The following is a 21,717-nucleotide window of genomic DNA, read 5'->3' as shown; positions in this document are numbered from 1 at the left end:
CTTACCATCAGGTGGTGCATTTGCCTGTCTGCCTACCTATATCAGCCTGAAATTGTCCAACTGCTGGACTGAAACCAAAAAGTTTAGATCAAATCTTGCAAGCTGAATTAGAACCTTTTGCTTTTACCCTATGATGACGAATTTTTATAGTATGCGTGACATGATTTTACCCAGTTTTGGGTCCAGATCAGAGATGTTATGGAGCTCCGTAACCGTAGAGAAGCTATATTCTATAGCAAAGAATCTATCCGAAACTATAAAAGAATCCGATAAAAAAAATATTTATTGTTTTTGCAGTGTTAAACTTAAAGAGTAGCTAATTGTTTTTAAGGTTTTTTGTATTTTGATTATGTCTAATACCAAATAAAAATCTACATATAAAATTACAAATGTTGCCTTGTAATTTTCTCTTTTACATATCTAAATAATCTATTATTCGTAACTATTCCAAAACATCGGATAATCCGAAATAATTTCCTATCGGTAACCATATCTGAAACCATTAAAATATCCGTATCTGTAATTACATATCCATATTATCCCTGCTGAATACAAAGGAACTATTCAACGATCAACGGCGTGAACAAGATTTTTTTGTAAATTAAAAGCTGTTTTTGTAATTAATTTAGCAACGTTCGTTTTGTTTTTTTTTTTCAGTTGACAAGTATGGTCGGTCGGTGACGACAGAAGCGTGATATGTTCTCTGCAACTCGACGATGCAGTACCACGCAGATATGCTGTTAGGTGAGTTCGAATTAAAATTCGCGATTTGCATCTTAATAGGACGTTGAGGAAAACATCTAGAGGAAATCTGCATGTGTCTAATTTCAATGAAATTCTGAAAGGCGAGTAAGCCCTCCAGGTTAGATCCCGCTAATCCGATATTCTACAACCTAACAGCAATACGTCGGAGTGTTCCGATTTGTAGTGATTGAACTATAGTCGCAATAAACATAACGTCTTAGTTCCCAAGTTTGGTGGCGCATTGGTAACGTAAGGAATTGTTAAAAGTTATATAGTGAGGTGTAAAGTTGTCTATTTCGAGCGGCTTGACACTTTATTTTCGGTTTGACGAGCAACTTCATCATGAAGATGTAATGTCGCGTGTATCTTAAAGATTCACTCGCAGAATCTTCCATAAAACGCCAAATGATGTGTTATTTCAAGAACTTGACCTCCGTTTTCCGTTTTTTATGCTTGATGTTTAGTTTAGACGTACTCTCCACGGATTTTACTTAGCGATATACTGTTGTGTTACGTTATGACAGATGAGTTCGTTAACTACAGGCATAAGGGACATAACACCTTGCTACACAATCCGTATTATCATTTTAATAGTAATTATGAAACAATTGATTAAATAATGATATTGGTTACGTTAGCTCATACAGATTTACATTTAGCACAAAAGCATTTGCGAGTCGAGTTTTTGGTAAATGGTCTTTTATAGAGCGAAGCGTTGCGTTTGAGACTTTGTCGCCTGAATGGTTTCTTTTATAAACGTTTCGTTTCGTGTTTACTGTGATTCTTTTGTGTGACTTTTTCGTTCATTTAATTGTTACTTTAACGATACATACTGAGAATCCAGCGTAATGGCCCAGTGGCTTAAAGATGTGCTTAATCATTCGTTCTGATTTCAACCCGGAGTGCGTGTGCTTAATTTGTATATTCATCTCGTTCTTGGTGGTGAAGGAAAACATCATGAGGAAACCAGCAGATGAATGAGAATCAGCCACGTGTATCCAATTCACAATGTAGCAGCGTTGTGATAAAGCTCAAATCTTCTCAAAAGGGAGAGGAGGTAATTACCCAGCTGTGGGATGTCAACAGGCTTTACTCCTTTTAATAAATGTGGCTACTTAGATAATATTACATTTCAATACAGTCTGGTTATGGAGTCGTATCGGTATAATTCATTCATATCGAAGTCGTACCGGTATATCCAAATAAAATTGGGATACGGGCAGGAGGACGACGATGATGGTGTGGTGTGGTGATCTCTATAACTGATAGAGTAGTCCCGGGGAACATACATACATAAACAGCCTGTAAATTTCCCACTGCTGGGCTAAGGCCTCCTCTCCCTTTGAGGAGAAGGTATGGAGCATATTCCACCTCGCTGCTCCAATGCGGGTTGGTGGAAAACACATGTGGCAGAATTTCGTTGTCGTCCCGGGGAAGACTACTTTTTTTTTAATTCATCCCTCGAGGGTTAAATTGGCTTGTGACGGTTTGTGTGCTATAGGTAAAGTTTTATAAATACCTATATAATAGTGTCCCTAGCTGTTCCGTGCAGAAGATGGTGTCAAATCACTGTTTTGATATACATCAACGAGGTTATTTCAGTGTTGGCCGCCGCGGTTAAAATCGGTCAGGATGACATTATCTATAATCTATCTATCTATGTATCTATCTATATTTGTATATATAATAACATGTCTTGACTGACTGATTCATCATCGTCGAGCGTAAACATGAAATTTGGTGAGAAGGATTATTTTATTGAGTAGACACCCACTAAGGAAGGAATTTTGGAAATTCTACCCTTAAGGGGATGTTATAGCGGTTGAAAGTTTTTATGGAAGTTCGTCTATTTTTAAGTAAGAGATATGAATTTTTTTTATTAGGGATTCTGATTAAAAACGAGTGGATACGTATTTAAGCGTATCTGGATATTCAACCCAAAAGGATGAAATATATGCCGATGTGGTATATACGTAATATTTTAAGATAATCAGTAAATATATCTAATTTCCACGCGAGCTAAGCCGCGGGCAACAGCTGGTCATAAATATAGATATCTCACGAATTGATAAGTATCGTCACATGACCGGTAATTGGGGTTCAAATAAGTAGTACCAAATTTGGACAAATCCGTTCAGAGTTTAATATAAGTATGATTTCCAGGTCTCTCATGCCCGGCGAAACCTCGTATGACATACGGAGCCTCATTCCTGTTACTTAAATATGTACGTCCCTTCCATATTTCCTATCTACCCAAAACAACATAATGTCAATCCGATATACGTTAAATGTATCAGCCCGTTAACGTTCCACTGTTGGGCTATATCCTCTCCATTTGAGGAAAAGTTTCGGAACTAATTACACTGCTGGCTCAATACAGTTGGTATACGTGTGGCAGAATTTCATTGAAGTTTGACGAGTGCAGGTTTCCTCGATATGTTTTATGTTTTCCGTCACCGAGCACGTGATTACTTATAAAAACAGCTTAAGTGCACGGGAATTCAGTAGTGATTGTGGAGATACACGCGTTTTAACCACTGGGTCAACTTGGCACAATCTATAGTCTATATCTATACTAATATTGTAAATGCGGAAATAACTCTGTCTGTCTGTCGCTCTTTTCAATCAAAATCAAAATATACTTTATTCAATTAGGCTTTTACAAGCACTTTTGAATCGTCATTTAACAAACTATTTCAAGTAAAGCTACCGCCGGTTCGGAATGTAGATTCTACCGAGAAGAACCGGCAAGAAACTCAGTAGTTCATATATGAAGAATGATTGAGCCCCAAGGAAAATCATAGGATACTTTGTTATGTGTAACCTAACGACGAACCTGCAACGACTAATTTATATTTATATTTCTAATATATATTTCTAACAACGACTATTTTATATTTATATTTCTAATATATATTTCTAACAACGACTATTTTATATTTAAATGGGAAATATTTAACGAAAAATCTTTTTTGAAATTTAAGGCTAAATTAAAAACATACTGTCAAACTTTATAATTATATTTGAATGTTTGTATAAATAAGGTCACCATTAACTATATATATGTTTATTATTATGTTGTTACTAGTTTAAGTTTCCTATGTAAGTGAACTCTGTTCTTAATGGGAAATAAATCATCTCAAACCTCAACCTCAAAGACAAAACTGATTAGTATCTTTTCTTCTGTTTGTCAACCGATTTACTTTTTCTTTTTTTTTTGGTATCTGTTGATGATCCAACGTTAACAATAAAAGTTTTTGGTAATGGGAGTCGTTCCTACATGGTCCTACGGTACGTTCGGGCAAGTAAAATTAAATTTGTTAATTTAGTAAGACTAAATTAATAAAAAAATCTTATTATTCATTAAAAGAATACTTTTTTAGAAAAAAAACGCCTGGATTTCGGCTCGGGTTCCATCACAGGACAGTGATTATTGTAAAAAAACAGCATTGTAAATCTGTTTATTTGAAAAGAGCAACTATGCGAGTTTCTTGCCGTTTCTTCTCGCTGGAGGCTGCTTTCCGAAACGGTGATAGTATTTAAATATCGACGATTCGAAAACGCTTCATCGTGAAGTTTACTTGAATAAATTGATTTTGATTTGATTTGACGGCGCTTTTCATACATGAACAGTTTTGTTCTTGCCGGTGGCGGGTCTTTTTCAAACCCTGACAACGTTTAAGGAAAAAAAATGTTACGTTCGTTTGAGTAGTTGAGACGTGACTGCACACAAACAGACACATTCTCCCGCATTTATTGTATTCATATTTATGGTTATCGTATTTATGATAAATTTTGGTTACAATAATTTTTCAGGTTATTTTAAAATATAACGTACCTAGCTAAACCTAAATTTATTAAACTTTGCCTATATATAGCACGCAAACTCAACCCCAACTTTACCCCTTAAAGGTAACGAACTATGTCCTTCATTGAACTATCCTATTTAAATATGAAATATAATTCTAATAACTAAATTATATTCTTATATACTGAGGAATTTAAAAGCAAATTAGAAAAAACAATCAAATTTCATAAAAAGGGACACCACGCAAAAATATTAATATTTGTAGTCACAACGTTCTTGAATACAATGATATTCAAACGAAATTTTAAGGGATGACAATTTGAAAGTCTCAACTCATAAAACCGTCCTATAAAATACCATCTCTGCGTTACCCGGTTAAATGTTGATATTCGAAACTATCTATACCAAAATTGTAAAGCCGTTTCACTTCTTTTAAATTTGTATTATAAAATAAAAAAAATCTTAAAGTCGAAAAAATAGTTTTGACCAAATGATTACTTGACTTTTATATATATATGCCTTGGAATGTTATCTTGAACGAAGACGAGGCACAGAAAGACAAATTAATAATACCTTATTTAGTTTAATTAACTTACAAATAGTCACATGAAACCACAGACATACGCTCTGATTATTATTATTTGTATTATATACAATAATTGTGTTATCTGTGCAAGATAAAATAAAGGTTACGGTGCGCTTACAGATGTGAAGATTACCAGGTCATAGTATACGGAAAATTGTCGCAGATAAATTATTATTTATGACGAGTTAAATTGGATAGGGTCGTAGGTTCGATTTAGCTTGTCGACGGGAAATAACGGATATTATGAATATGCGCTCTGCTTCAAGAATAGTTCATTAAACCTTCAGTTGACATTAGATCTCAGGCTCCTAGGGATTTAAAAACTTATAATTTTGTCTCTGGACCAAGGAGGCTAAATTATAGATTCCGTATATAAAATATATTATTATCTTATGTATTAATAGCGTAGACCGATTTTTGTCCCAGTGACTATGGGACGATAGCTGCACATAAAATCGGTTACGGTCTCATTTTGAAGAGCTCCAGCCGTAGATGTGCAGAAAAATAAAGAGGATTCTTGGTTGTAATTTATTAAATTGTTAGGATCTAAGAAATAATTAATTTTAGAGAGCGGAAATACTTTACTGGCACGTAGAGAGCGGCTCGATGGCTGTATAAAAAAAACAAATGTAAATCGTAAGTTTAAGGTAGCAAGCCTGTAAATGCCCCACTGCTGGGCTAAGGCCTCCCTTTGATGAGAAGGTTTGGAGCTTATTCCACCACGCTGCTTCAATAGGGGTTGGTGGATCCAATATGACAATATTTCGTTGTAATTAGACTCATGGTTTCCGCACGATGTTTTCCTTCAGCGCCAATGTATATGGGCCGTGGTGATCACTAACCATCAGGTTCCCCATAGGCCCGTCAGCCTACGTATTACATAAATCATGACAATAAATTAAAAATGAAATAACAACATTTAATTATAATACTGGGTAGGTACCACCCACTCATCAGATATTCTACCGCCAAATAACAGTACACTGTATTGTTGTGTTTCGGTTAGAAGGGTGAGTGAGCCAGTGTAATCACAGGCACAAGGGACATAACATCTTAGTTCCCAAGGTTGGTGGCGCATAGGTGATGTAAGGAATATGGTTAATATTTCTTACAGCGCCTTTGTCTATGGGCGGTGGTGACCACTTACCATCAGGTGGCCCATATACCAATGCCATAAAAAAAAAAAAAAGGCGCCCCAGTTTCTTGAACCCCCTGTACCCTGCAAAATATCATACACAGCTTCATTGAACACGGAAGTCACCAAATTTTGTTCTAGAAGTAGAGTTGAGTGTTCAAATTAAAAGCTCGCCTCTAGTCAAAGATGTTCCGAATAAACTATCGATAAAATTTCCCTCACAAAATACATTTTGATTGTGGTGAGGGAATGCCGTTGAATCATTGTTAAGTTTTTATCCTTATTTACAGGGAAATAAGGGCCATTTTCCTTGTTAAAACTATTTGTCTATTTTGTCCCGTCCTTAGTTATTTGGGTATATCCTGTTATGTGTCTCGAATGACGTAAATCGTTACGTACTTATTTCCTTATTTTACTTCTTTGTTTGTTTAGTGGTTTATTGTAAAATAACCCAAGATTACAGGTTCACACTCAGACATTTACCACTGAATTTTCATGTGCTTAAGAGATGTTTGTAATTCATCTTGTGCTCCGTTGTTTAGAAAAACATCTTAAGGACACCATCATCTGCATTCTTCTCCTCAAACGAAGGATTAGCCTAGCCTGTGAGATAGTAACACTTTACTATACCTGTGAAGTGGAATTTGGGAATGATACATGGATTTCTTACTTACCCTCTAAAATACCTGCGTTCACGAGGCCATCACGGCTGCAATTTTAATTTGGACCGTTAAAATATATGAGGCCTCAACTTCTTATGGCCACGACTGAAACAATAAATCCCGCTCTCCATCACCAGCATCATCATTCGTCATCATCATCTCCTTTAAAACCGTCAGTCTCCCTCCTGTAAGGAGACTTGAACCTCTCCGCCCAATTCCCGAACTTTGCTATTCAGCGAAGTACAAGGAACGCTCCTATGGCCTATGACCGTCGCGTCAGTCGTTCGTATGACCATGACCGGTACTCCGATTAGTGCTCCTAGCTATTAGACTAACAATGCCTCGTCCTCCAGATATAAATATCAGTTGAATGATTGTTCACGCCGGACACACCTCTAAACAAATATCGTACAAGTGTTAAGTAATATATAATGCCCAATGGTATGGTGTGTGTGTGTGTGTGAATCTCTAATTATTTGCAAATATTATACGTCAGTGACGTAGGCAAGGTCAGTCTATTTGTCGTCACGGTTGTTTGCGCAAGCGATCCTGTGTTCCTGCCTGTTTATCTGAACGCATTAAACTCAACTTGTATAGAGCGGTTTTCATGAATGGACGAAGTGGACCGTGAGAATTTAGGTGTTTAATTCATAAGGTTTTGATTAAACTGTTGTGACGATGTTAGATGTAGATGTCGGAAGTGTCTTGGTGGTAGGGTTTTGTGCGAGCCCGTCTGAGTAGGTACCAGCCATTCATCACATATTCTACCGCCAAGCAGCAATACTTGGAATTGTTGTGTGTTGTGTTCCGGTTTGAAGGGTGAGTGAGCCTGTGTAATTAGATACACAAGGGACATATTATCTTAGCTCTCAAGGCTGGTGATGCATTGGCGATAATGTCTATGGGTAGTTGTAACCAAATACCGTCTGGTGGTCTATTGTGTTTTTGACGACCTCCGTGGTCGAGTAGTGTGTACACCGGTTTTCATGGGTACGCCACTCCGAGGTCTCGGGTTCGATTCCCGGCCGAGTCGATGTAGAAAAAGTTCATTAGTTTTCTATGTTGTCTTGGGTCTGGGTGTTTGTGGTGCCGTCGTTACTTCTGATTTTCCATAACACAAGTGCTTTAGCTACTTACATTGGGGTCAGAGTAATGTATGTGATGTTGTCCAATATTTATTTATTTATTGTGTGATTTACTGGCGCCGCGTAAACCAATTGAGTTATATGGTGTACGATATATGTACTATAAATGCGTAAGTGACTCTGTCTGTTACCTCCACGCTTAAACTGCTGAACCGATTTAGATGATATTTGACCATAGGCTCGTTTTTGTTAACTTACCCCTCGAAGGGGTAAAATTGCTTAAAGGTTTGTGTGCTTTAGGTCATATCATCCTGCCCTTATCCCAATTTACAGCTCGCATACACTCTGGGCATTTCCATTCAGCCTTGTATACCTCTGTGAATGTTTTAAACAGTCTCTCCGTTAAAGTCAAACATTTCAGATGGTTATAATTTTTTACACTTTACTCGTGTGCAGTATTACAAGTTTCGTGTGTAAAGCCGCAGGTTAAGCTAGTAAATATTTATATCCATATGAAATTAAAGCGGCTATTATTTACAGCTGTATAAATTGGTTTGTCTGAACGCGCTAATCTCTGGATCTGCCAGTCCGATATGAAATAATGTTGCTTTAGATAGTATATCGGCTATTATCATAAATGAATGCGACACTGAGTTTATTAATTTGATTGTTCGTTGGATTATTTGAAAAGACATTATGGACTGTCTATGGATTAAAAGGCTTTTTTTAAAGTTCTGTAAAGTGAGAACCGTATTTTGAGTTGAAATTTGACACAGAGCTTGAATTTGATATAATACTCTTACCTTTAAAGGATTTTTGGTAGTTTTTCGTATCGTTTGAGTATCATTTAGAGTTCTGCCTCACGAAAGGACAGGTTCTAGATATTGACCTATCACGCTGTTATGCCCCACGACATTACCCCGTTTCTGAATAAAACATTTTTAATTCATTGAAAAACACTCTCATACGTTTCCGCACAGAGTCAGCGGTGCCAAGAACCCCTTTTTGCCCCAGCACACCGGAATACCCAATAAAAAAACCAGCGATAACCACTCCGTTTCATCAGGGGGCATAACAGGGTCGCTTGGGCATGCCAACTTGTCCTAACGGTTGTCCGGTAAGCACCTGCGTCAGCCTATACCCCTCTCGATCCAAAGATTCAGGTGGAACCGGATCGCCTCCCCTGTCGCCCAGTATTGAAAACCCCAAACCTTCCCACCTTCGAATCAGGGCTCACTGATTATTAGGCGGTATTAAAACAGCGGGAAATATTTTATTAAATGAAAATGTTTTGGAAGGTTTCATTCCGATGACGTCAGAGTTGATTTTGAAATTATTTTATTAATAAGAGTAATAATTAAATCTACTAGTGGGTCTCCCGCGAAACTTCGTGTCTATTCAAAAGTTTTTTTTAGGATTTTCGTACCCTTTTTTCCGCTCTCTTAAAATTAATTATTTGTTACATAATAACATAATCAGCCTGTAAATTTCCCACTGCTGGGCTAAGGTCTCCTCTCCCGTTGAAGAGAAGGTATGGAGCATACTCCACCACGCTGCTCCAATGCAGGTTGGTGAAATACACATGTGGCAGAATTTCGTTAAAATTAGACACATGCAGGTTTCCTCACGATGTTTTCCTTCACCGCCGAGCACGAGATGAATTATAAACACAAATTAAGCACATGAAAATTCAATGGTGCCATTATTATTGTTTGATTTTTCAAATTATTTGTTAAATTGTAACAATTTAGTAAACTGCAAACAAGAATCCTCTTTATTTTTCTGCACGTCTACGGCTGGAGCTCCTCAAAGTGAGACCATAACCGATTTTACGTGCAGCTATCGTCCCATAGTCACTGGGACAAAAGTCGGCTTACACTATTAATGTATAAGATTATTATAAAAATAAACACGAACATAACAATAACAAAAATATTTGCGTATGCATTTATATGTTTATGACGTTAGTGCGTTAAGCGTGATACTGTTTAGTTTAAATGGTTCTGTATTTTATTTAGTACTGGTTGTCGCCCGCGCGTCGTCAGGTTTTACGCATAAACAGTACACTTAAATCCTACCTAGGATCTCAAGCTTCCTTCATAACAAATATCATCAAGATCTGTTCAATGGTTTGGTCGTTAAAGAGCAACAGACAGACAGAGTTACTTTCGCAACTCATCATCATCCTCCTGCCCTTATCCCAATTTTACTTGAGGTCGGCGCAGCATGTCTTCTTCTTCCATACTTCTCTGTCGGACGTCATCTCACAAGTAACATTCTTTCTAACCATGTCGTCTTTCACACAATCCATCCATCGTTTCTTGGGTCGTCCCCTACTTCTATGTCCATCCACATCCATTCTCAAAACCTTTCTCACAACATGGTCCTCATTCCTCCGCATAACATGCCCATACCAAGAGAGCCGGTTTCCAGATAGCTTCTCGGTTACCGGTGCCACTTTCAAACTTCCTCTTATGTACTCATTCCTTGCTCTATCCATTCGCGTAACACCACACATTCCTCTCAGCATTCTCATCTCCGCCACATGCAATTGACTTTCAGTCATCCCTTTTATAGCCCAACACTCTGATCCATTTAGAACAGCAGGTCTGACCATGGTCTTATAGATCTTCCCCTTAAGTTTAAGGGGAATTTATTATTTACTTTCGCAACTATACATATAATGAAATTGGAGTGTCTGTTTGTAATATTAAAATAACCGCTTTCTACTAAATGCATATGTATGTATACACGGTACGTATATACGAAAATAATATTTTTTTTTACTATTTTTGTCTATCTGTCTGTCTGTTTGTTCTGGTACTGGAACGGCTGGACCGATTTTAATGGACTTCACTGGGAAATAGCTACTTTTATTGTAGAATTATATTATATATGAATAATAACACACAACACAACCTTGGTGACTAAGATGTTATGTCCCTTGTGCCCGTAGTTACACTGGCTCACCCACCCTTCAAACCGGAACACAACAATACTTAGTACTGTAGTTTGGCGTTACAATATCTGATGAGTGGGTGGTACCCACCCAGACGGGCTTGCACAAAGCCCTACCACCAAGTATAACTGTCTGTGTCTCTTTAGAGTGGTTTGCTACTGAACCGAATTTGATGAATTTTTTTTAAAACGATTTTGGTATAGAGCTAGCTTGAAGTTCAAGGACATAGACCATTTTAACGTTAGGCGATATAATTTTTTTATGTCATTAATATGTCATATTGTATATATGTATACCTGTAATGTATTTATGTATGTATATGTTATGTTTATCTCTGCTATGTACCCCCCCATCTCTTTCTATCTCCGTTCCTTTCCTCTATCGACGACCTCCGTGGTCGAGATGACGTCCGTGGTCGAGTAGTGTGTACACCGGTTTTCATGGGTTCGATTCCCGGTCGAGTGGACGTAGAAAAAGTTCATTAGTTTTCTATCTTGTCTTGGGTCTGGGTGTTTGCGGTACCGTCGTTACTTCTGATTTTCCATAACACAAGTGCTTTAGCTACTTACATTGGGATCAGAGTAATGTGTGTGATGTTGTCCAATAATTTATTAATTTAATTTATATCAAAGTTGTTAATTTGACTTTACGGTTCGAGTAAATTATACAGTAAGAACTGCGAATCCCTAAATGCGAACGACCTTTACTTGTAAATAGACACACCACACCTCCCTATAATTAAATTAGGATTTCAGAGCTAAATGATACTTGATATATTTTCGTTTCAATGTATATCTGTAGAAATGAATAGATTTTTATACTAATAACACCGTAACAAATATATTGAATTCCGTGATGACGCAGTGGATATTACGTATCTCTTATTAATCAGTCGATCTCGCCTTTAATGAATAGTCAGAATTGCGTTTGTGTAAATAATGTCGCCAAAACGCAAAACTTTATATGAATAATAAGTTTCAGCGAAATCGTGTTTTTTTTTATGTATTAGAGGTGGCAAACGAGCAGGAGGCTCACCTGATGGAAAGTGACTACCACCGCCCATGGACATCTGCAACACCGGGGGGCTTGCAGGTGTGTTGCCGGCCTTTCAGGAAGGAGTACGCTCTTTTCTCGAAGGTTCCCAAGTCGTTACGGCCGTAAATACAAGTATTGCGTTTAATAAGTATCTTTTATTAATAATAATAATAATGAGTATGTAATTCTTTTTTTTTTTATCGTCTGATCGGCCACGGAAGTCCGATCGTCGACAATCGCTGATAGAATATCAGATCGTAATGAGATTTCGTATCATTACTTGTGTCACTTACTGTACGTTGATAAGTAATTAATTCATCATGTCTGACTATCGACGTTCAGACACCTACCGAGTCGAGAAAATTGAATTTCAACGTAGGTTAATTTTATTTATAAAAAAAAAACATGTAGATAAAATTATTTAGTATTATTTGAGGATGGGGGGGGGGGCGTTGTAAGTTTATTGGTTAAGTCGTGAAAGGTTTATAAATAATTTATATCAACAGGATTTGTAGATCACCACGTGGCTATTGATAACACTTAATCAGGTTTATTAGTAATTCGACGTATTTCCGTTCGGAGGTGACCGGGACCTTTTGTACGAATTCGGTCATGTTCGAATACGAATTTCCACCAGCGCCCTTTCTGATCATTTTATTTCGGTTGCTTTGAAATAAATTCCTAGTTTTTATACATTTTCGGAAAGCTAAGTAAACGATTATGTTTTTAAAATAATCTGCAGAAGGGAAACAAATAAAAAATATATTGAAATAATATCATTTTCTGTCTCGCATTTTTAAATTAGGACCGATAATTATTGTTTAAATATTGAAAAATATCTAGTGTTTAATCGTTTTTATGAATCAGAAGAAAAAAATAGATTTTAATTGATACTTTTTTTTAATACATTTTTGAAGTTGCAATTTTGACTTATTTCGAAAAAATCTAAAAAACGTGATAACTCAAAAATGGTTTTTGCATGATGCATGTGGGGGTTAAAATTATCGCAAATAATCACCCCTATCATCTCCTAACGGGAATACGTCGAATTACCAATAACCCTGTATATATCAATATATATATAAATAATAATAATAATAATAACATTTTAAATTAACATGGTTATTTTTTTTTATTACTAACAGTATTCAAAACGGGATATTTCCCATGTTTTTTATTTTTATTTGGTGGAGCTCGATATTTCGACATTATCTACGAATGTCTTGTTCTCGTTCTCGTGAATATATAAAATAAGCAAATATCCCGTTTTAAATACTGTTATTAATAATAATAATGTTTATTTCATCAATAACCAACACAATACAATAACATCACAAAGGTAAATAAATATTAAAATTATTAAACTTTGATCGGTGGTCAATAAACATCGTCATCAGCTGCTCGCTCGACCACTGTCAAATTAAAATCATACGTAACAAATAACCCGTTGGTTTTACTATCGTTATCAATTGCGTGTACGCTTACATATGTGGAATTTGAACGCATCGACGCTCATTCGGTACGCGACCGTCGTCGCGTGCGGACGTGTTACGTTGTATCTGTTTAAATGTTTTCAATCGATATACGAATAATAATCGAAGTGTCCGCAGTGATTATATATTATAATTTATTTCTTTATAAAATAATCGATTATATATTAATTAATCTATTGGACGTTGGACGTTTGTTGAGTTTGGATATTGATGATGATATTTGATATGGATTAACTTATTTTTATATATAATTATTTATTCAATCTGTGATACTAGTGTTATTGTTATTTATTTCATTTTACGGTTATTAAAAATGGCGGAAAGAAGCGGAGTGATAACAATTCATCGTGTAAGTTTATTTATTTATTTATAATACAAAACTGTATACATATAGTACAGGAGATTGTTGTCCTAATTCGATATTACAGCACGTTTAACTATATTTAAAATAAGTCTACGTTATATATGGTATAGTCCAAGTGACTACAGTTGTGAGTTCACTCAGGCTGCAATAAAACAAATCTACCCTTTCGGCTATGACGTTGAGGGTACGTAACGTGCGCGTCAGTGACGCCTCCTTGAGTAACTTGGTTCGTCCGTTGGGCACCGCTAGCAACGACGGTCGATGTCTCCGCCACACATATCTATCTGGGGCGCACAGGCTCAACTGTCTTAATACATTAGCATCATGGACCACCAATCAATACCTTAAAACCTCTCCTCCTTCTTCTTACCCTTAGTTCATTGTACCCTACCATGCCTAGGACAAACAATTCTCGGTACATCAATGGGTAGTAAGGATATAGCACCCCGCCCCCCCCCCCCCCATACAGCTTCATATACAAGTATCTAGCAAATTTATTCTGGAATCGCTCCAACATTATACTATATTTCGCTTCATATGGGACAAATGACATAAATAATAATAATAATATATCTAACCCTCATACAAAGGGCGGATTTGATATCTTAGCTGCCCTAGCTTAAGGAAGATTGCCGCCCCCCATCCTCTGTTAATCATGATTCTACTTGGTGATCGTGCTTTGTCCCAGCCCGTCTGAGTAGGTACCACTCACTTATCGAATGTTCTAACACCAAACAATAATACTTAGTATTGTTTTGTTCCGGTTTGAAGGGTGAGTGAGCCAGTGTAACTACAGACAGAACATCTTAGTTCCCAAGATCACTTACCATCAGATGGCCTATTTATCCAAAATTGAATCATCTCATCTCTCAGCCTAAGGACGTCCACTGCTGGACATAGGCCTCCCCCAAAGATCGCCACAACGACCGGTCTTGTGCAATCCAGCGGCTTCCCGCGACCTTCACCAGGCCGTCGGACCACCTTGTGGGGGGCCTACCCACGCTGCGTCCTCCGGTCCATGGTCGCCACTCGAGAACTCGTCGGTCCCATCGGCCGTCGGTTCTTCGGTTGTTAATTGAATGTGTGTAACAAATCAATAAGATAATTTTCTTAAAGGTCTTGTGAGGAAATATAAATATAACAAGAAAAAACGATATTAGTCTTTCCTTAAACTGTTCATTCACGCTGCAAATTCGACATTCGCAGATTCAAATCACTGAAAGCGTACACGGAATTTACACAGTTCGTATTGTCATAAAAGTCGAGAATTAATCAAATAATTAATATTTAATTTTAAAATATTAATTATAATTTTGTACAAAAAATTAGTGATACGTTTATTTTTAATGTAATTAACTTTTTGTCCACTGTCTGCTGTAATTATTACTGGTCGTTTGAATTTTATTGTAAAGAAGCAAAGGTGAAAATCTTATTATTTTTGTAAAGAACGCTTGGATTGATGGACGTTTGTTACCCAATAACACCAGAACAGCTGAACGGATCTGATTGGAATTTGTCACTAAGATTATAGCTTGGAATAGCACGTAGGGTACTTGTTATCATTGATTTTGTGAAAAAATTTAATACTCATACCATTGGTACATGTGCCGCAACTGAGAGTATTCCAACTTTGTTAGTCACCCCGAAGGGAGTCTCCAACTCCAAAATTATAAACAGACCGGACAGCTTCTTTCACTTTTGTATAATAAAAATAAAGTAACACGCCCTATGCTATGAAAATAAAAAATATATATTAGACGAGCGGTATCAATATCAGTTAGCAGTCTTTCTAACCACGTATGCTGCGGAGCTGAGTCCTCCTGTTAGGGACGTTAAACGAGGAATCGAGGTTACATCAATAACATAACTGCAAGGAAACAAAATTAAAAAGTAGTTATCATTTTGCCTTCTAGCGTTACGAAGTACACATCTTGATTTCTATCGTTATAATTATGTTTTTACTCTGAAATAAAAAAATGGCGAAGTATTATCGAACAAACAATAAAATATCATAAATACCTTTAACATAGAAAAGAATCGCATTTTGTATATTAGAAATAGTAAAAGATCTAAAATTGATGCTTGTGGAACACCCGTTTTATACCACAGATTCAGAAAATTTTATTCCATCAATGGAAACTTGTTTGAACCCTTTGACTTAAATGCTTTTACATCACAAAGAGAAAATAAATAAATACAACACGGATACAGCCTAAATAAAAGTGGCGTACAATTTTGCATTTCGTGTTCAACACGATCAAATGCTTTAGACAAATCGCAGAATACGCCAATATAACGAATACTTTTTAAACGACACGAATAGGATTATAGTTATGTTTGTCGGCGTATGTGTGCTCGTGCTGACATGTATCAGTGTGCGTGAGATGAAATAAAAATTTGATTACTATTGTTAAAGTACGCTGATAATACGTCTTTGAGGCGCGCCTTTTTGCGAACAGCTATATTCGCTAGTGGCGATAACAAAAAACTATTTCCTCATTGCTTTACGCGCATCCTTCGGTTTTCCTTACTCCGTTTTGTCAATGGGAATTTCTTTAAAAAACTCCATGACTATACTTATTAAACGCGTGCTTTGAATCATCGGAATCTGTTATTCCAGCTGAACACTAAACGAATCATAAATAAATGTAAATCAAAATATTCTTAATTCAACTATACTTTTTATTCGTCGTGTTAAAATATTGAATCTAAAGCTACCACCGGTTCAGAAAGTAGATTGTACCGAGATTAATCGGCAAGAAACTCAGTAGTTTTACTTTTCCAGTAATTTATTTGTATAGTGTATCAATAAAGTACAAATAAATTTATCTTTATCCTGCCTAGAAATCAACAATTGTTAAGTGTAGTGTAGTATTTGGCCAAGCATTTTTTTTATTATTAATTAATTTTGCATCGAGTAACACGATAATTCGATATGAGTTTTAATTTTTTCAATAGGCCAAGTTAAAAATAGCTGTGGAATCTTATTATGGGAAGGAAGGATTTACTCTGTGAAGTAGGTTTAACTTTTCTTCTCGTGTTTATACAGTGACACTGTTATTTTCGAAAGTATACGTGTTATACATATGTGTTTTAATAGAGTTAAATGGTCATTAAGTTATACTTCTTTTGGTCCGTTGTGCAAAAAATATTTAATAGAGTTAATTTTTTATAATGCTTGCGCTCAGTGACGTGTAAACTACGCGATGTAATCGTGAAAAAAGAAGAAATTATATTAATAATGTCATTTTTTATTATTTTATTATTATTGCTTTATATTAATAAATTATTTGCATGCAATTGAAAACTAGTTAAATTACTCTAAAGAATGAGAAAATCTCCTTTCCTTGTAATTATATAAAAGCTACTGGTTCGAGAAAAAACGACAAGAGAATTATGATTTTCCTCTAAAAATTTACAGTGAAATTATCTGTATATTCTGAGATTAGTAGTATTATGTCATGTAAGTTGTTCTCGACTTTGTATATCTATGATTACGTTCAGCTTAGACTTCGTTCACACAGCGCTCGGTTTTGACGTATATACAGCCCCTTTTTAAGGACAAGAAGCGTCCGCGTGCATGCAATTTTCTAGCGATCTTCCCTCCCCCAAAAGCGACTTTCTGTGCCGGCTTATCGATATTTGCTTTATTTTTTTTCTCGTCGGAAAAATGCATTTAAGGGTTACCCCCAAATTAAGTGAGGCGGGACTAACCGACGCTAAGTGTGAGAAAATCCACTAGAATACCGGCGGCACTTTGTCTCTTCGAGGAGATCGAGACATCGCTTGTATGTGACACTGATGGGCCAAAAAAGACATATATGTTTTGTTTTTTTTTTGCAATTATATTTAGTTGTATAAATATCAACTCACGACAGTGTTCCAGATCCAGTGAAAAATACCGATCCGTCAAAACACATACAGTGGTCCGTCCGTCGGTCAGGTTTAAAAAGGCTCCTGTGAATACGGACGCTGCACATATACTGCGCAGGTGCACGTGACGTTTTGATGACGTTTTATTTATAAATCCCTTTATTAGGCTTAGACATATTATACAATTATACTTTTTTTTTTGACAAAAACCAAAATAATATTTTTTTTCAATAAAGTGTTAGATAAAGAGATTTTCATCTATAAATAATTGATTAAATAATAATATTGTTACGTGTCGTTAAACTAATGGCTTTGTTAAGTACTCCAGTAGAGGTCAAGAGAAAGGACATCGTGTATAACAATGAAATCACCAAAGACTTGAAGTATATTATACGTAAAATGATAATTATTGATAACAAAGTCGCTTCGGCCTTTGAACGCTTAGATATTTTAAACTACGCAATGGATTTTCATGCAGTTTACATCAATAAACAGAGTGAGTGATTAGAGAAAATTTTAAATTTCCTAGCCGAAAAAACAAGAATGTTTACCAATTTCCTGTGATCTTGTACTGGGCCTTAGTGTCATCTTCAAATCCTCTCAGTTAAGATAATTTTTTGCCCAGCTGTGGGAGTACGGTCTATTACTTATTGTGGTCTTCAAAGTTAGTATCGTACGATATTATAAGTAGATCGAATTGATTATTCTCGTTCAAGTTAACTTTCGCCATCGAAATAATTAAATTCTGAATATTCGATGTATTCACGTGTCAAATGTCAACGTGTAATTCGAATAATGTTATTTACGTGTCTCTGTTAATATAAATGAACTGAAAAATACATTAATCTAGAAGTTACAATTGTTTTCGTTTTTGAGAGAAATATTGGTCTCTGTGACCGATTTCGGCAATTATATAGTCATGTACTTAAAGGAGGCTATTGAGCAGAGCGTCATGGTCGTAAACGATCCTGTGACGTCCCCCGAAGAAGATTGAGTATCGATGGATTTTTAGGGGGTATTCCTCTCCACATGATCCCAATTTATCTGGGGAAAAGCATAAACGCGTTTTTCCAGCGAAATATTGGGCATATTATAGTGTACACTGTGTACGCAAACACAAATGCAGTCAATTCTTTCCCATATTCAGACAAGAAATAGTTTCAAAAAGTTGCAGAACAAAAGGCCCTATAAGCTTACAATAGAAGAAAATGAAATTCGCTCTTGTGTCGTCAATAAAATATAAAGCGAATGAAACTGCTAATCGTCAATAGCGCAAGTGATAAGCTTAGGGGGGTAAATAGGAATAATAGTAATTCCTTACTAAATTTGGGGCATTGTGACTATTAAAAAAAAAACACGCAGCGTATAACACGCCGAGAACTACTACATCTTCTGTTAAGTGTAATGTATATTGGCTTAGTGTTTTTCAGTAAGGTTTTACGTAGTGAACAGCAACCATCGGTTGTAATTATCCTATAATATTAAAAATTAAAATATGCGTCTCGGGACGCCCGACAGAAGGGATAACTTAAACTTTCCGAAATACGGCTAGCGCTGTGGGTTAGAGTGAGAGATGAGGAGGCTCCTTCTCCTGCCTACGGCTGCTGTATGCGTAAGAGAAAGGGTAGCCAGACAGACCAGCGCCGTAACGCGTTACATAACGAAGCGGTTTATTCTTCCATAAGAACTTATCACTTCAAAAACGTGCGGATTAGACCAATGACTTTCTTATCACTAAGATATCAGTAGTCATACGCAGAAACATGACAAACACTCGATATCGACAGATGACCGAGTTTGAGACAAAATTTTGTACTATATTTTTTATCATATACAAAATACTCTTGGTGATAGGTGAGATCATCCATTCAATGCCTAGTATTGCTGTGTTAGTGTTACTCGAAGTGTGTGTGAGCCTCAAAATCAAAATATTCTTTATTCAAGTAGGCTCTTAAAAGCAGTTTTGAATCTTCATGTTACAGTTGAATTAAATTTACCATCTAAAGCTATCATCGCAGTTCCTAAGGGGAGCATTGGCGAAGTAAGGAATTGTTATTTTTTTTAACGGTATCAATAGCAATTAGCAGTGGCGACCGCTCACTTATTTGTCTGTCCGGTTACCTATGGAATAAATATATATATCGACCAAGGTTCGGAAACTGACGTATCCAATGTAGGTGCACCCCAGGCTTGTAGGATATTTGAACCTAAACAGTCATAAATCCGCTGTAAAAGTAACGTAAGGTAACAGCTGTAAATCTCCCACTGCTGGGCTAAGGCCTGGCTTTCTTGGATTAGGTATTGGAGCTAATCCATTACGCTGTTCCAATGTGATTTGGTGCGTGCACATATGGCAGAATTTAATTGAAATTAGACACATGCACATTGCCTCAAGAAATAAGCACAATTAAATTAAATGACGTTTAAGATGCTATGCACATGGTCATCAAGCCTCGTGTATTTTTGACGTTATAAACTGCCCCAAGTAATGATTGAATCACATAATATAGTCTTTGAATCGAAGGTATAATACAGACGCAAGTTTTTTTTTTTATACTTGGATTATTTTCTTGAAAAGATCTTTATCTTCCGAATCAACAAAAGTCAGCTGTACAACGTTCGGTTTCCGGATCGAAAATTGTGGTCCTGTGTATGTTTTGAGAATCGTAATTGGGAAGTTGAATCTTAAATTGCTAAGCTTATTTGAGTGGAGCTCTTGCTTAGCCTCGTTTATCTGTTGATTTATTGTTGTCATTCTTAATCGGTTGATTGTTTTTGATAGATTATCGAAATGATGTGCTGATAATTGGTTTATTTATAAAAAATTATCGAATGAGGGTTTCGTTGGTTTTTTTATCAATTATAATTTTAATACAACGTGCGAAGGTTTTGTTTTTGATTTAAAAATCGCTATTTGCGAATGCGACACTATAGGTTAGGATTTTTTTTATTATATGAATAATAGGTTAGGTTTTATCCTAACCTATATTGTGTGTGTGTTTTTTTTTTGTTAATACGTAAGCCGTTAGAAGGCGTGCGTCTTAACCGATGATTGCGAGTTCAAATCTTAGGCAATAAACACTGAAATCTTGTCGCGTCGGTATCCACCAATACCCATTGGACCAGCGTGATGGGTTAAGTTTAGCCCAGCAGTAGGAAATTATACTCTTATATTACTTGCCTCGTGAATTGCTATGGTGAAAATCGTATGAATTGTGCAAAACTGATGTTAAATAAAATGGCACGTCGACTGAAAACCCAGTCAGGCTAAAAAAATATTTTCCGTTAAAAGTCCGAAATTACTGAGCGGCTCCGCCTAGAATTAACATATATTATAAATAAATTATTTTCTATATATTGGAACGAAGTTTTTATACGCGGCTACAGTAGAGCGAGCTGGCTGCATTCGTCACGTAAGGAAAAGCGTTATGGCCCTCCAGGGACCTCCCTCTCTATCATTTTCTATTTGTCTCCTATTATTCACGGATTTTTTGGGTGTTCCACGACATACACTAACAGCCTGTAAATTTCCCCACTGCTGGGCTAAGGCCTCCTCTCCCTGAAGAGAAGGTTTGCTCCACGCTTCGATGCGTGTTGATGGAATACACATGTGGCAGAATTTCGTTGAAATTAGACGCATGCAAGTTTCCTCACGAACCCGTAATCATCGGTTAAGATGCAAGCGTTCAAACCCCCGGGCCGTTCCGGCTCTCTTTTCCACGGTGCTTCTCTTTTTTTAATATATGTAAGTAAATATGTCACGGTACTAAAGAATTGAAGAGCCGAGATGGCCCAGTGGTTAGAACGCGTGCATCTTAACCGATGATTTCGGGTTCGTGAGGAAACCTGCATGTGTCTAATTTCAACGAAATTCTGCCACATGTGTATTCCACCAACCCGCATTGGAGCACCGTGGTGGAATATGCTCCATACCTTCTCCTCAACGGGAGAGGAGGCTTTAGCCCAGCAGTGG

The 21,717-nt window shown here is 36.5% G+C and overlaps 1 protein-coding gene across 2 annotated transcripts in view; it reads left to right on the top strand.

The window, feature by feature from the left end:
* Positions 1–21,717, top strand: part of LOC113393707 (pantothenate kinase 3) — a 42,748-nt gene that overhangs the window by 4,485 nt on the left and 16,546 nt on the right. Inside the window, exon 2 of one of the 2 annotated variants that reach the window (XM_026630732.2) lies at positions 658–744. Coding sequence is in view for 1 of the 2 variants with exons in the window: in XM_026630731.2 (XP_026486516.2) it covers positions 13,821–13,856 (36 nt within the window). In the remaining variant the exon portion in view is untranslated. Of the gene's footprint in view, positions 1–657; positions 745–13,527; positions 13,857–21,717 lie in introns of those variants that run through there. The other variant, XM_026630731.2, reaches the window with a different exon arrangement.

The sequence above is a fragment of the Vanessa tameamea genome, chromosome 29 (genome assembly GCF_037043105.1).
Source record: "Vanessa tameamea isolate UH-Manoa-2023 chromosome 29, ilVanTame1 primary haplotype, whole genome shotgun sequence".
Lineage (NCBI taxonomy): Eukaryota > Metazoa > Arthropoda > Insecta > Lepidoptera > Nymphalidae > Vanessa > Vanessa tameamea.
The sequence above is the reverse complement of the archived record's forward strand: the minus strand, read 5'-3'. Positions and strand labels throughout refer to the sequence as shown.